Source organism: Rhineura floridana, chromosome 6 (genome assembly GCF_030035675.1).
Source record: "Rhineura floridana isolate rRhiFlo1 chromosome 6, rRhiFlo1.hap2, whole genome shotgun sequence".
In the NCBI taxonomy this organism is placed as follows: Eukaryota; Metazoa; Chordata; class Lepidosauria; order Squamata; family Rhineuridae; genus Rhineura; species Rhineura floridana.
Window position 1 is genome coordinate 91392242 of NC_084485.1, and position 15213 is coordinate 91407454.

A 15213-nucleotide genomic window follows, 5' to 3' on the forward strand; every position below is an offset into this window, starting at 1 on the left:
CTGTGTTTGCTTACCCTTTGGATAAGATCCACTAAACATTGGGGGATTTATTTCAAAGAAAATGTTTAGGATTGTACTATTGAGCTACATTGGATTGTTGTTTCTGGTTCAAGTGTTTGAGAATTCATGAGTCAGGCTTGGTTTTACAAGGGAACATTCAATTGGAAGTGTATCTTTATTGGATTCTTCACCATAGTATCAATTTTGCTATGGTGTGGCTTATGTAACAAAATAGTTAACTCTGCTGACATACGTCTGCAAGAAGAATATAATAATCAAGTTTTTCACATTCTTGAAAGTGTATTTAGGCAGGTTTTTCCATGGTTTTGCATTTTTGACCAGTGCTGTCTTTCTGCTGAGGAATAAAATGAGTTGCTAATCTGTAAATAAAATATAGTGCATTTTTGTTGTATAGGGTGTGGATCCTGGATTTGTTCCCACTGTCCAGGATTTTGATAAAAAACTTACAGAAGCTGATGCTTATCTACAAATTTTGATAGACCAATTAAAGGTATGTTAAACCAACTATTTTACCCTGACTTTGTAGTAATCTAGTGAAAATCATAGAATCGTAGAATAGTAGAGCTTGAAGACGCCTATAACCCCCAAAGGTGCACTTTGATTTCTGCAGCTGCCTGACCCCTCCCCTGTTAGAAATGAGTTATGAAACACTGTCAGCAGTGAAGCTCCTTGTTCATTGAAGTTTTGGTTAAGTAGTTAGATGAATTTTGGACACTTAACAGCACTCCTGCTAAAGGAGTACACCTAAGGAGTATGGGTGAAGATTCCAGTATTTATAGAACACAAAGTCTTCATTCAGTATAACCTGTTCCTTAGAACAGTGAAGCTAACCTATGAACTATAACTAGCTTGAAGAAAATCTAATTTGTGCTATGTCATGCAAACCTTAAATCTTCCAATGCTGAATTAAAACTAAAAATCAGGCAAAATATACAATGTCCCATTCATGGCTTCATCTGTGGTACAAGCCAACTATAGAGACATCACAAGCATATTTGGAATTGTTTCAGATTTTTAAAACAGTTGTTCCATAATGTTTATAATATATATTGGGGTTCCATCACCTGTGGAAAATCTTGTTGCAATATTGAGTATTTGATTACATATTGTTTTCTATAAGGAATGTATCTGCTGCAGTCAAAATGGTGGTGATACCATAAAATACACTTCTGTGGCATATGGAGTAAGTTAGCCCACGCCATTTATCCTACATGCATTTGGCCTTTGAAATAAGATAGGCTTTGAGAAGTCAAAATATGTGCAAGAGAAGTTTTATGTTGCATGCTTTGAAGGCTTAAGATTACTGAATTCAGTAATTTACAGCAGGGATGGCTAAACCTGTAGCCTTCCAGATGTCGTTGGACTCCAGTCCCATCATCCCTGACCATGGTCCGTGCTGACTGGCTGTGACTGATGGGAATTGTTGGACTCCATCTGATGGGCCACAGGTTCTCCATCTCTGCTTACAGGAAACACATTATTTTGTGTTCTAAATAAATTGTCTAAAAATCTTTAGCTAAGGCATAGTCTTTACTTGACAGTTAAGGAGCAATGAACAACAGCTAAGAGAACAGTTTTTAGCACATTCTTTCATTTTTTTGAATGTCGTTCTGTAATTTGAAAGAAGCCCCCAACTCCTCTAAATAGTGTTTCATAATTGGATTTTTTTTTAAAGCAACATCTTTCCCTGAGCCAATGGGGGACACTGATTTTTGTGTGCGTGAAGGAATGAATTTGTGGTCCTGTTTGCATTTTAAAAGTTCTACTAGCAATATTGTTACTGTGTGTCTTTTTCTTTTTAGCTTTTTGATGAAAAACTTCAGAACTGCAAAGATGACGAACAGGGAAAAGCAAGTATACTTTTTATATAGGTGTTGATTCTTCCCCTCCCTGACCATTTTTTAGTCTGTCTATAATTGACTAAGATACAACTTAAACAGTCCTTTTATATGTGGCTGATAACTTGCGTTCAGTGTTGCTGTATAGATGCTGGTTTTTTGTTTTTTTCAGTTGCTGGAATGGAAAACACTTGTCATAGTAATTGGAAATGGTTCTTCAGTTGCTCTGTTGCAGTGGAGTATAATTAAAAACATGAAAACAGGGTTGGAGAACAGTAGAAAAACTTTTAAAAGGCCTTGCCCTTTTATTTCAATAAGTTTCATGCTGCAATTGTGTTCAATATGTTTTTAATATTTTAACTCTGTAAGCTGCTCAGAGAAGTAATTTATTGGGTGGGTATAAATATTACAGTATTTACTAAAGTTGTACAATTGGCAATTACTTCATCCTCTTTTCATGAACTGCTATACCATTAGCATAATTAATCAAGCTTAATTAAATAAGCAATGTAAGGATACAATAGCAAAGATGAGTTGACAGTTGCTGTCGGGCAAAATTATATATTCAATTCAAATAAAATAAACTTTGTTCAGGGGCATACTGGCTTGAGTCACTTTCAAAGACAGACCTAATTATTTCGCAGTAACAACCTTCAGCACTGTTAGAATGATGTTAAACCAACTAGCCATGTAGCTGGCTATATGTCTGAAGGCTTTGATATTACTCTAAAAAAACAGTTCTTTATGTTTTAGAGCAGGGTAATCTGCTAATTCTACTTATTATTTTAGATAGTAAACTAGCAGTTGACACTGCATAATGATTATACAACCTTACCACCAGAGTGTGACCTTGTATTTGTTTGACCTCTAGTCTTTATTCGTTGTAATGGCAGATTAGTGTTATAAGGGATGAGCTGTTTTCCTCCTGATCTGTTGTGGCGTTCAATATTTTTAAGGCTGCTTAATCTCATACAGAAGAAAGAGGTTCAGGTTACCCTTAACCCAAAGTATTTCTTTAAAATCTACATGATCAATAATTTTAGTAATATCATTAATTTCCTGATAAAGCATTAAGGTAGATTTTACCCCTTGAACAACCCTACTGAGCCAAGACAACTAGCAAGATGTGCAGCTGCTTCCTGTAGAAACATAGGTTGAAGAAAAATTACTAGAAACCATGGCATCCCTTCTCTTTTCCTGTTAATGTTTATGGAAAGCTTTATCAGAAACGTGCCTGTAGAAAAATAGGTGGCTCTGCTACTGCAGCAGGACAGCACCACAAGGTCAGAGAGGAAAAAACATCTTACTACAATATATATTGATCATATCAAATGTCTGTAGAGGTATGAAAACTACACAGGGAATTGGTCTATAGATTAAGCTGTTGCTGAAGAATGAACTCAAACACGCCTATCACTTTGGGTCAATATATTTCATGAGGACTTTTTTTTCCTATGGTAGAGTTTGCACATAATGCTAAGCCAAACAATGGTTTGTCATGAATATATGGGTTCCCAGACAAGAGTTCACAACCACAGTGCTCCTACCCCAGTCGTCCTCCTGCTGCACTACCAAGGGCTAAATCATTATTTGGCTCAGCATGTCATCTGAACCCAGACTCAGGGTTTGTCTTCGTTCAGACAAACTGTGAACTATAACCAAGGTTTGTTCTTAGCCTACTTAGATGGAAAAAGGCAGACTTTTCAAAACATTGGACCAGGAAGACAGTGAAGAATAAGCTAGGACAATTAACAGCTAACTGTATGAAGATTCATCACCACTATCTGTACAAGTCTGTCCTGGCATAATTTCACACCTAAATACAGGAATACAATGTCTGAACTGTCTTAAAAATGCAAATACATTACTTTCAGATGGAATGAAGATTAGGTTTTCAGAATGAACATGTTTCTGTTGGAGCTCTTTTGTGTAGTACTTGCTTTCAAGTGTCCTTTTGAGACCGTTTACCTGCAAGGTGGGATTGAGAATGTAAACCAAACCTTAATAAGCTTTGACTGCTCAATAAGGCATAGTTTAACAGTGCAGATTGCTAGAAAAAGCATAAGAACATAAGAAGAGCCTGCTGGATCAGGCCAGTGGCCCATCTAGTCCAGCATCCTGTTCTCACAGTGGCCAACCAGGTGCCTGGGGGAAGCACTACCCACACAGTTTACACAGCACATGCTTTGCTGAAAAGTCTGCTTCCACCACTGTTGGGCGATCCCTTTCTAAAATAGATTGCATTCTAGGTACTCTGTTAATAGCTGTAAATGGCTACAGAGTGGTCAGGAACAATATAATAGAATGCAACTGCAATACTGTGTTGGTAGAGCACATGCTTTGATTGCAGTAAGGATTCTAGCATTCTCATTTAATAAGATCTCTGGTGGTAGGAGTGGCTGAGATCTTGGAGAGCTGTTGTCATTCTTGCTTCATCTAACTTTTCATAGTGCAACTTCGTGTATTAAACTTAAAATGTTTTAAATGAGCTATGAGCAACTAGAAGCACTCAGGGTTGTATTCAACAGCTGGTTCCATCAGCGCAAGGATTTCTGGTTGTGTAATGGAATATTCTCCCCCACTCCTCTCTGCATGCATCCCTTAAATCAGTTCTGGGGTTTTCCCCAACTGTCCAGAGCGGATCTAGGAATGGTGCATGGGGAGAAAAGTCCCATTTCGTTAGTTCTAATCCTTGCACTAGCACAGTTATTTAGTTGAATTTGGCCCTTGAAGTCCATGTTGTTAAATAATTTTATTTCTTTTTTTCTTCAGAAGATTGAAAATCTTAAAGAAACAACCAGTGTAAGTGTGTGTTTAATCACTATATATTTAAACAAGTATGTTAAGGGTTTGTGTTTGATCTGTGTCAAATTCCTGTTGCGCAGCTTGTTTTACGGACAGGGTACTTAGAATGGAATGATGAAGGGTCAGTCTCCCTCCCACCCTCAAGTGGTCTGCTGGCAAGTGCAGAGACCCTGCTTCTCCTTATGTGGAGGAGGGGGAAATAGACCATACCAACAGGGACAGGAGTTGCCCTCTCACTGTGGTTGTCCAGATTATCTTTATTTCTGTCATATTGAGAGGTTGGGTGGAAATGCAGACTGAGGCCATGACATACAATTATATTCATGTTTTCATTAAATTGAAAACAGTCATCTTGTAGAATACTGTATTTGTAAAGCGAGGGTATTTAGATGCTTAGTGGTAACTTGCTTACCAATCAGGCCTCCAGAAGCATGAAGCAAGAACTTTGATACCTTTTAGTAGTCCTTCTATTGTGAAGGTATTGTTAGGTCAGCTTTCCTCAGTCTAGTGCCTTCCAGATGTTTTGGAGTGGCCATTGGCCATGCTGGCTGAGACTGATGGGAATTTTAGTCCAAAACCTTTGGAGGGCACCAGTCTGAGGAAGGCTGGTTTGCACTATCTTTGCTTGTAAAATAACCTGCAGGATGTCAGTTAAGACAGAACCATAGTTTGTGATTTAGGTGTAGGGATACTGTTATGCTCTTTTTAAAAAATACTCCCCCAGAGTCTTTGTGCTCACTGGGTGCTTCTGGGTTTATCAGATGTTCTTCCGCTATGTGAAAGTTGTGAAATTTAGAGAAACAATTATGGTATTAAAATCAGTAGAAAAATAGTTACTGATTTTCAAAAGTTTTTTGTACCTTTAATCTCTCATTTGAGAGCAGGAATGAGGTTCTCAAAGACACTTTTAGCAAATTAGTACTGAATTGATATGAATGCTACAACCAATCTTTCCAAATACTTTGCTTCCCTTGATACTTTATTCTAAGCAGGAAAGATTTTGTAGAAATACTAAAATGTTTCTTTTTGCCACCCTTAGAGCATGGTTGAATCAATAAAACACTGCATTGTGTTGCTGCAGATTGCTAAAGTAAGTATCTCTGTTGGAAAATACAATAAAAAGTTTGTACGCTATAATGTTTTCTAAAGTAAATTGTTCTGTGATATTACCTCGTGGTGTTGAACAATCCAGGTTTTTAAGAAGTGGAAAGAGTGTATATGTATATGAACTATATATATATATATTACTTTCATTCCTGTTGCTTTCTGTAGGTAGATTGATAAACACTCACTTGGGTTTTTAAGTAAAACATTTCATAACTTGAGCAAGTAGCATACTCAATGCTGTGCTGGTCTTCATGTTAAAGTGGTGGTGATTATACTGAGCCATTAATCATGACAAAGCGCTGTTGGCTATTAGCACACATATTTTGACTGTGCTCTTCATGCTTGGCTTGAGAATGCAGATTAACAGATTCTTTACTTCAATATCTAGGTAGGTTTAACTACTTTTGATGTCTTGAACGTTCACAAGCAACTTTCTGTAGTCAATTTTGTGGATGCCCCTAAGCTGAAGTATGGAGAAACAAATGTTAACAAAAAAAAATAATAAATCTCAGCTGGGTTGTATATGAACAGCATAAATAACAGATTATGTTAAAGAATGTTCTTTAAACTTTCTTGTGCCTGTGCCTTCAAGAACCCATCTTGCATTAGTGTCCTAGTATAAAGTTTATTGAATTAAAAAATGTTCCTCCTTGTGGGCCTTGGACAGAGAATTGATAAAATGGGGCAATTGTTGGCATGAAAAGAGATTGCATATGTATGGTTAAAGCCCTTATTCACCAAATGGCTTTGCATGTACTAATCTACTCTAAAACTTTGGATTTATTCTCTAATCTTAATAGGCCTAATAATTCCTAACCTATAGCACTGAAGTTCCTGCCATATCAGAAGTGAAAAAACCCACTAAGTTTTGCTGGGCAATTTAAAATCCTAATTGTAAACTGGATTATGGAACTTTTAAACATGATCTAAGAAGGTGAGCCCCAGTGCATTTGTGCCATAAAATAACATTTTAACAAGTTTCTCCAGAGAGACAGCTATGTTTATATAGTTCCCACGTAATGGATTGCCATAATGGGGAAGAGGGAAAGATTGGCTGTGGGGTAAAATAAGTTTTGCTTCATTTTCTTCTGTAAAATAATGGGAAATGTGCATGCCTCAACACTGGAGAGGGAGTGTACTATCTGCAAAGCTAAAAAATAAGGGTAAGTATGGAATAATAGAAGAATGCCTCAGCAGAATGGACAACTGTTGCTACTGCTTTAAAACTTCAGGAATAGCTTTGAAGAAAGCTTGTTATATATCACTATTCAGTATGTCCTTGTGACATGAACACAACCATATTCTACATTGCATAAATAAAATACTGTAGATGTTTATCTGATCACGGATGAACCAAACTTACATTTAGAATTTGAATATTTACTCCACATTTTTTTTTGGTGAAGAAATGGAATTGTACAGTGCTGTTTATATTCCATATATCTGTGGCCAAGATTGTCAATTTTCTACAGAAAATAAATGAGGAAAAGGTTGTAACTTAGTGGTAGAACCCATGCATTGCATGTTTGAAGGACCTCTGGTGGCAGGATGGACAGGAAGTATCTCAGTTGGAGTCGTTGGGGTAGGTAGTGCTGGGCTATATGGTCTAACTCAGAGTAAGGCAGCTCCTTTGTCGGAATTTATGAAAAATATTTTGTTCATAATTTTGAATGGGCAGTTGCATAATGATATAATTTGCATCTATTAATAATGAATCTAATTCTTAGGCTTCTCTCCTTCTCTTTCCAAATTTCCCCACACCCATATCATCTAACAAAGCTTCAGTAGAAATAGCGAAAGAGAGGGAGGAAGAGAAGATTTTAGACAATAACCCACAAAAAAGGCTTCCAAAGCTGCTGTGCTCTTTCTTCATAACTCATTTGCTATAATGTTGAATGCACCCTTATTCCAGTTCTGTACATGGACTCTATTTTGTCTTTCAAACCGGTGGTGTAGGCCAGGGATTGACAACCTCATGTTTGCTTTTTTGTTTTGTTTTGGGAAAAAATGATGGGAGAGGTTGTTTTTGGAAATGGCAAGCACTTTTTTAACCCCAGAAGGGGCTTTTCTGAATGTGGGGTGGGGTGCTCAAGTGTGCCTTCTGTGTGCAGTTGAGAGAGATACACTTGGACAAAGAGATGGAGAGGTATGTGGTGCTAAGGCGTGTGAGAGAAAGGGTTATATATGGTATGGAAGAGAGACAGATGCACTTGGGTAGAGAGAGACAGAAATGATTGTGTGTCGGTATAGATGAAATGTATGTGTGTCAGTGAGATGCAAGTGTGTCTGTGGTCTGTATGTATGCAGTGAATGTGCATGTGCACAGGAGTGTGTGTGGCCACCTTGGTATATTTTTCCTGGTACTGGGGAATGCTCCCTTTGTTGCTAGACAGCAACAGCATCATTGTGTGTATGAGAGAGTGTTAAATCAGTATTGGATGATCTATGTAATCAGGACTACTAGGACATAGCTGACTTACCACGGCAAGCCTGAGGTTGTCCCAGGGTGGGACAGAGTAGCAGTGACTGTACCCTCTTTAATTTTGTTTTAGTTTTGTGTCCAGAAAGTTGGTGGCCTCTGATATAGACCGTGCTCATTGGTTGCATCCAGATTGTGCCTTCCATCTACAGAAGGCTTATGATCTGACAGAGTTTGGGAGGGTGTCTTTTGGCAATTCCACTACCCCTGCAACCACCAATTCAGTGTCCCACATTCTGGAGGGTCTCCCAGCCCTACAGAGTAGTGTGGGAGGTGGCTCTGGGGACTGCAGGGGAAGGGGAGATTCAATGAAAGCTCTTCATCACCACCAGTAGGAATGGAACTCCACTCAGGATACTCCTGCCTGCAGGAGTAAAGTCTAGATCCAGCCTAATACCTCAAACCCAAATGGATTAAGATGGGGCAGAGCACCTTCTTCAGCACAAGGGCCACATTCCCTATTGAGCAAGGTTCCGTGGGCCACGAGTTAGTGGTGAGCAGGATGAAAGGTGAAAGTTGGTATGGCTAGAGGCAAATTGACTAGTAGGTCATTCCAGTAGATTTCATCAAATTTGAATATAAATGGTTGCTGCACCATTTTAAAAAAAATCAATTATATATATATATACACACACACACACACACACACACACACACAGTGCCTTGCAAAAGTAATCAGGCCCCTGACTGGAGCTCTCATATTACTGAATTACAAATGGTACATTGAAATTTCTTTCTGTATGATATTTTATTTTGAAACACTGAAACTCAAAATCAATTATTGTGAGGTAACATTGGTTTTATGTTGTGAAATGTTTGTAAGAAACAAAAAACTGAAACATGTTGCTTTCATAAGTATTCAACCCCCCCCCCCCCACACATTAATATTTGCTAGAGCCACTTTTCGCTGCAATAACAGCTTTAAGTCTTTAGGGGTAGGTATGTACCAGCTTTGCACACAGAGGGATTTTGGCTCATTCTTGGCAGATTCGCTCCAGGTCGTTCAGGGTGGTCTGACATCGCTTGTGGACCGCAATTTTCAAAGAGCAGCACAGACAAATCTCTGAAATCTCAAGGAGGCAAGAAGTAGTAGTGATGGGGGACTTCAACTACCCGGATATCTGCTGGGAGACAAACTCTGCGAAGCACAAAGCCTCCAACAAATTCCTGATGGGCCTTGCTGGTAATTTCCTCTTTCAAAAAGTAGAAGAAGGAACAAGGGGATTGGCAATCCTGGACCTGATCTTAACTAACAGGGACGAATTGGTCACGGGAATTAAAGTGGTCGGTACCTTGGGGGAAAGTGACCACGTAATGCTGGAATTTGTGATTCTGGGGAAAGCCAAAGAAGAATATAGTCAAATATGGACCTTGGATTTCAGGAAAGCCGATTTTAGCAAGCTCAGGGAAATGATGGGTAGGATCCCGTGGCTAGATAGACTAAAGAAAAAAGGAGCCCAAGAAGCATGGGAGTTCATGAAGAACGTATTACAAAAAGCGCAATCTCAAACAATTCCAAAGAGAAAGAAAAATGGAAAACATCGGAAAAAGCCAATGTGGCTACACGGAAGACTGGTGGAGGAGATAAAAGTAAAAAAGAGCATGTATAAAGAATGGAAGGAAGGACGCATCACCAAGGAAGAGTACTGACGAGCGGCTTGGGCTTGCAGGAATAGCGTAAGGAAAGCTAAAACCCAGAATGAGCTGAGGCTGGGGAGGGAAGCGAGGAACAACAAAAAGGGGTTTTTCAGATATGTTCGAAGCAAGAGAAAGACCAAGGAAACGGTGGGACTGCTGCTCAATGAGGATGGCAAAATGTTGACAGATAACAAGGAAAAGGCAGAACTGCTCAACACCTATGTTGCTCCGTTTTCTCCCAAAAAGGGAACAGTGTGCAACCTTGCATCGGTAGCAATCTCAGTAAGGGGTCAGGATTGCAGTTCAAGATTGATAAGGAGATAGTCAGGAAATACCTAGTTAACCTAAATGAGTTCAAATCTCCAGGGCCTGATGAACTGCATCCCAGAGTATTGAAGGAACTTGTGGATGTACTCTCGGAACCTCTTGCCATCATCTTTGAGAAATCCTGGAGAACGGGAGAGGTGCCGGAGGACTGAAGACGGGCAAACGTCGTCCCGCTCTTTAAAAAGGGTAAAAAAGAAGATCCGGGGAATTACAGGCCGGTCAGTCTGACTTCAATACCGGGAAAGATATTAGAACAGATAATAAAAGAGTCCATTGGCAACTATCTAGATGACAATGCTGTGATTAGTAGGAGCCAGCATGGGTTTGTCAAGAAAAATTCCTGTCAAACTAATCTCATCTCTTTTTTTGATCGGGTCACTAGCCTAATAGATGGTGGAAATGCTGTAGATGTCATCTATCTAGATTTCAGCAAAGCGTTTGACAAAGTCCCCCACGACCTTTTGATTAGCAAACTGGTCAAATGCGGACTACATGGAAATACTGTCAGGTGGATTCACAACTGGTTGGAAAACCGTACTCAAAGAGTGGTCGTCGGTGGCTCTGCTTCGGACTGGAAGGAGGTTTCGAGTGGAGTGCCACAGGGTTCTGTCCTGGGGCCGATACTCTTCAACATTTTTATCAATGACTTAGATGATGGAGTGGAGGGAAGCCTTATGAAGTTTGCGGATGATACGAAACTGGGAGGGATAGCTAACACAATGGAAGACAGGAATAAAATCCAAAGGGACCTGGATAGACTAGAAAATTGGGCTGAAATTAATAAAATGACATTCAATAAAGACAAATGCAGGATTCTGCATTTAGGCCACAAAAACAAAATGCACGGGTACAGGATGGGAAATACCCGGCTTAGCAGTAGTGCATGTGAAAAGGACCTTGGAATTGTAGTGGATCGCAAGTTAAACATGACCCAGCAGTGTGATGCTGCGGCAAAAAAGGCAAACACGGTTTTGGGCTGCATAAACAGAGCTATAGTTTCCAGGTCGAGGGAAGTAATAGTCCCACTATATTCTGCATTGGTCAGGCCTCATCTGGAATACTACGTTCATTTCTGGGCGCCTCATTTTAAGAAAGATATAGACAAGTTGGAGCGGGTTCAGAAGAGGGCGACGAGGATGATAGCTGGTATGGAGAACAAGTCTTATGAGGAAAGGTTGAAGGAACTTGGTATGTTCAGTCTGGTGAAGAGAAGGCTGAGGGGCAACATGATTACACTCTTTAAGTACCTGAAGGGCTGTCACATAGAGGAGGGTACAGATTTGTTCACTGCTGCCCCAGAGGGTAGGACTAGGTCTAATGGTTTTAAGTTGCAGGAGCGTAGATTCAGATTGGAAATTAGAAGGAACTTCTTGACAGTAAGGGCAGTTCGGCAATGGAACCGACTGCCTAGGGAGGTGGTGGGATCCCCTTCACTGGATATCTTCAAGCAGAGGCTGGACAGCTATCTGCGGGAGATGCTCTAGCTGTGGATTTCCTGCTGTGAGCAGGGGGTTGGACTCGATGGCCTACAAGGCCCCTTCCAGCTCTATGATTCTATGATTCTCAATGGGATTGAGATCAGGACTTGGACCGGGTCACTGTAGGACATTCACCATTTTGTTCTTGATCCACTCCAATGTTGCTTTGGCCTTGTGCTTGGGATCATTGTCCTGCTGAAAAGTGAGTTTTCTCCCAAGCTTCAGGTTTTTAGTGGACTGAAGCAGGTTCTCATGCAGTATTTCCCTGTATTTTGCTCCATCCATTATTCCTTTGATTTTAACCAGATGCCCAGTCCCTGCTGATGAGAGTCACCCCCACAGCTTGATGCTAGCACCACCATACTTCACTGTAGAGATGGTGTGTCTTGAGGCACGGGCTGTGTTAGATTTGCGCCACACATTGCACTTTGAGTTTTGGCCAAAAAGTTCTATCTGGGTCTCATCTGACCACAAAACCTTTTCCCACATCCAACTGGGGCACTCTCATGCTTTCTGGCAAACTCCAGCCGTGCTTTCAGATGGTACTTTTTGAGTAACAGCTTCTTTCTTGCCACCCTCCCATACAGGCCAGTGTTATGCAGAGCTCTTGATATGGTTGACTGGTGCACCATTACTCCACTCCCAGCCACTGAACTCTGTAGCTCGTTCAGAGTGATTGTTGGCCTCTCTGTGGCTTCTCTCACAAGTCTTCTTGTTTTGTATCCTTTTCCTAATCTGTGCATTTGTATTACATTATCTCTCACTTCTGTAGAATGCTCTTTGGTCTTCATTTTCCTTCAGATCCACAGCCTGGCCAATGATCCTTCAACAGTGGGGTTTTTATCCTGACAGTGTGACAGCAACTTTAATGGTTCACAAGTGGAGGCCAATGGTAAGGTAATTGTGCCCTCGATAGAGCAATTTCTTTCATCTGAGCTTCCACAGCACTTATACTTATGCAAGCAACGTGTTTCATTTTTTTATGTTTCTTACAAACATTTCCCAACATAAAACCAGTGTCACCTTACAGTAATTGTTTTTGAGTTTCGGTGTTTCAAAATAAAATATACAGAGCGAAATTTCAATGTACCATTTGTAATTCAGTAATATGAGAACATTGGTCAGGGGTCTGATCACTTTTGCAAGGCACTGTATATCATTCCTACCCATATTGAGACACCAAAAACACAGTTAGAAAAATGCTATGTGGTACCTCTGATTTACTGTGTGTGAGAGAGAGAAAGTGGAGAGGGTCATCTAAAAACTGGTGCTGCAAGGGTTTGTGTTATGTTAAATTTTGTGCTTCTGTACATGATAGCAACTTCAACCAAAAATGGTTTTAATCATCCCCTAGTGAACATATCTGGATTGACCCTAGAGCAACAGATGTGATATTTAACCTTGGTAGAATATACATTCTAGCCACACATTTTAGCCAGAGATTTTTTACACACACCTGGGAAGGGGGCATGGCATGGCAGAGTCCCATGGACCAGAAAGAGGCTTGGGATCCTGGACATTTAGATCCTGGGTCTGTGGTTCCGCACCCCTGGATTAAGATAAAGGAACCATTTGTGCTAAAGTGCATGGTGCTTTGCCGCATTGTCCTACATGGTGGTTATGAGCAAGCACTACTAAATTATAAGCTTTAAACTAGCCTATGGTTATCTTGGCACTACTTTAAAACTTGGGATTAGTATGTCATCAATAAGAAATTTGATGAGGCCTAGCCGTACCCCCACTTCTAGTGATACAGTTTGGATTTGGGAGAGATGGGAATTGTACTGATGTAGAATTTTTTTGTAACTCCATGCCTGCCTTGTGTATTGTGTTAATGTTTATTAATGTTCAAAACTTAATAAAAAATAGTTTTTTTGTAAAAAAGAAAGAATAATCTGGTTAGGAACTCTTATATCTCAAGTATATGCCTATATAACAAATTAAATACTAAATCGTATAACTATTCATCATTTTAAGAACTATCCCAATAAAGTTGTTAATGAATGTTATGATTAGTTCCCAGCATTCTGCTGTTACCCTACAGTCATGGCATTTGATAAGTTGTCAGTGTTGTTAAACTGGTCAGCTCCATTGCTTTTTGTGACCATTCTTGAGAGGATATTTCTGAAGTTAGAATACTTGAGCCATCTATCGGTTTGAACCAATAAAGAGGTATTCCTAGAGAAGTTTCCCAAGCCGTAAACCCAGGTTGAAATTTCATGTATCAAGGAAGTTTCTGATCCACCAACTGGTGCCGCCACTGGTATCCTTGCTGTGCATTCTTTTCTTGTGTCTTGAAATCTGGAAGAGACATAGTATTAGCTCTGCTGTTGCCAGTTCATCAGACAGTGGTTATCCTAGGACTACTTTATGAAATAATGTTTCTGATTCCAGGGATGGCAGTTAACTAGTCAAAGACAATACATAAGGGGATGCCAGCATGTTTTCCTGGCCCTAGTGTGCTGTATGTGGATTGGGTCCCCTGCATCCCCACCCCCGCTGGTGGCAAGAACTGCTGCTCATGTACAGTATATATGTTAACTTAGACTAGCCTACGTCATAGGGGTGGTAACAAAGATAGAAGGGGGAAGGGGAAGATAATGTACACAACCTTGAGCTCCTGGGTGGAAAGGCAAGATATATGACAAATCATATAAAGAAAAATAAACATGCACAAACCCAGGAAACAGCACTCCCTTACTTTAATGGCAACATTTCATAGTCCTGATATTTACAGCAAAATACCAAAACAAAGAAGAAAAGTTTGCCTACCCTAATAAATGACAAGAAGTAAAAACATTCTTAAGTATGTGCACTTCCACTACTCTGACATCCAGACTACCAACTCTCTGTCTAGCCTACCTTACAAGGCTTTTGGGAAGATAAAATGGGGGAAGGGAAGGGAAGGCAAATGTATACAGCCTTGAGCTCCTGTGAGTAAATGCAAGATGCAAATAGGCAACAAACAACAAATATTCTAAGTATGTGCAGTTTCACAACTGTCAGCAAACACTGCACATGCACATTTTTTTTGCCAACACTGGTAAACAAAACAGTATCCTTGTTTTATGGTCACTGTATATCAAAAAATAACCCAGTGATGATGAGCAGACCAGTAGTGGCTATGTGGGGGATATGGAAAATGCAATATTGCCACTTTCTTCTCAGTAGGAAGGAATCCTTATTTATTTCAAGGGAGGTACTTCTGAGTAAAGCATACCAAAGCCAACCAATTTATAGTGGAAAGGCAGCACACTTGGGGAGTGAATGAAATAATGTGCACAGGGTAGAAAATGCTTGAACAAAACATCTCAGGACGAAGGGCAGAGACTTCTCTGTCCAATGTCATGCTAGCAGCAACCACAAGTTTCTGTTGCTGCTGCTGCCCTGGGAAGGCCCCCTCCTGAGTCCCAGGTAGGGGTGGTCAACATTCCTTCCTCTGATGGCTCAGCGGTGATTAAGTGACCTTATCAACAGCAGCTTCTCCATATCTGCAGCCTTCGAACAGTGCCTTCATGTT

The 15213-nt window shown here is 40.1% G+C and overlaps 1 protein-coding gene across 8 annotated transcripts in view; it reads left to right on the forward strand.

The window, feature by feature from the left end:
* OSBPL9 (oxysterol binding protein like 9) overlaps positions 1-15213 on the forward strand; it is a 127730-nt gene that overhangs the window by 76319 nt on the left and 36198 nt on the right. For all 8 annotated transcript variants that reach the window (XM_061632969.1, XM_061632970.1, XM_061632962.1 and 5 more), the window contains 4 exons: positions 416-511; positions 1824-1871; positions 4632-4661; positions 5704-5754. In XM_061632969.1, coding sequence (XP_061488953.1) covers positions 416-511; positions 1824-1871; positions 4632-4661; positions 5704-5754 — 225 coding nt within the window. The remainder of the gene's footprint in view (positions 1-415; positions 512-1823; positions 1872-4631; positions 4662-5703; positions 5755-15213) is intronic.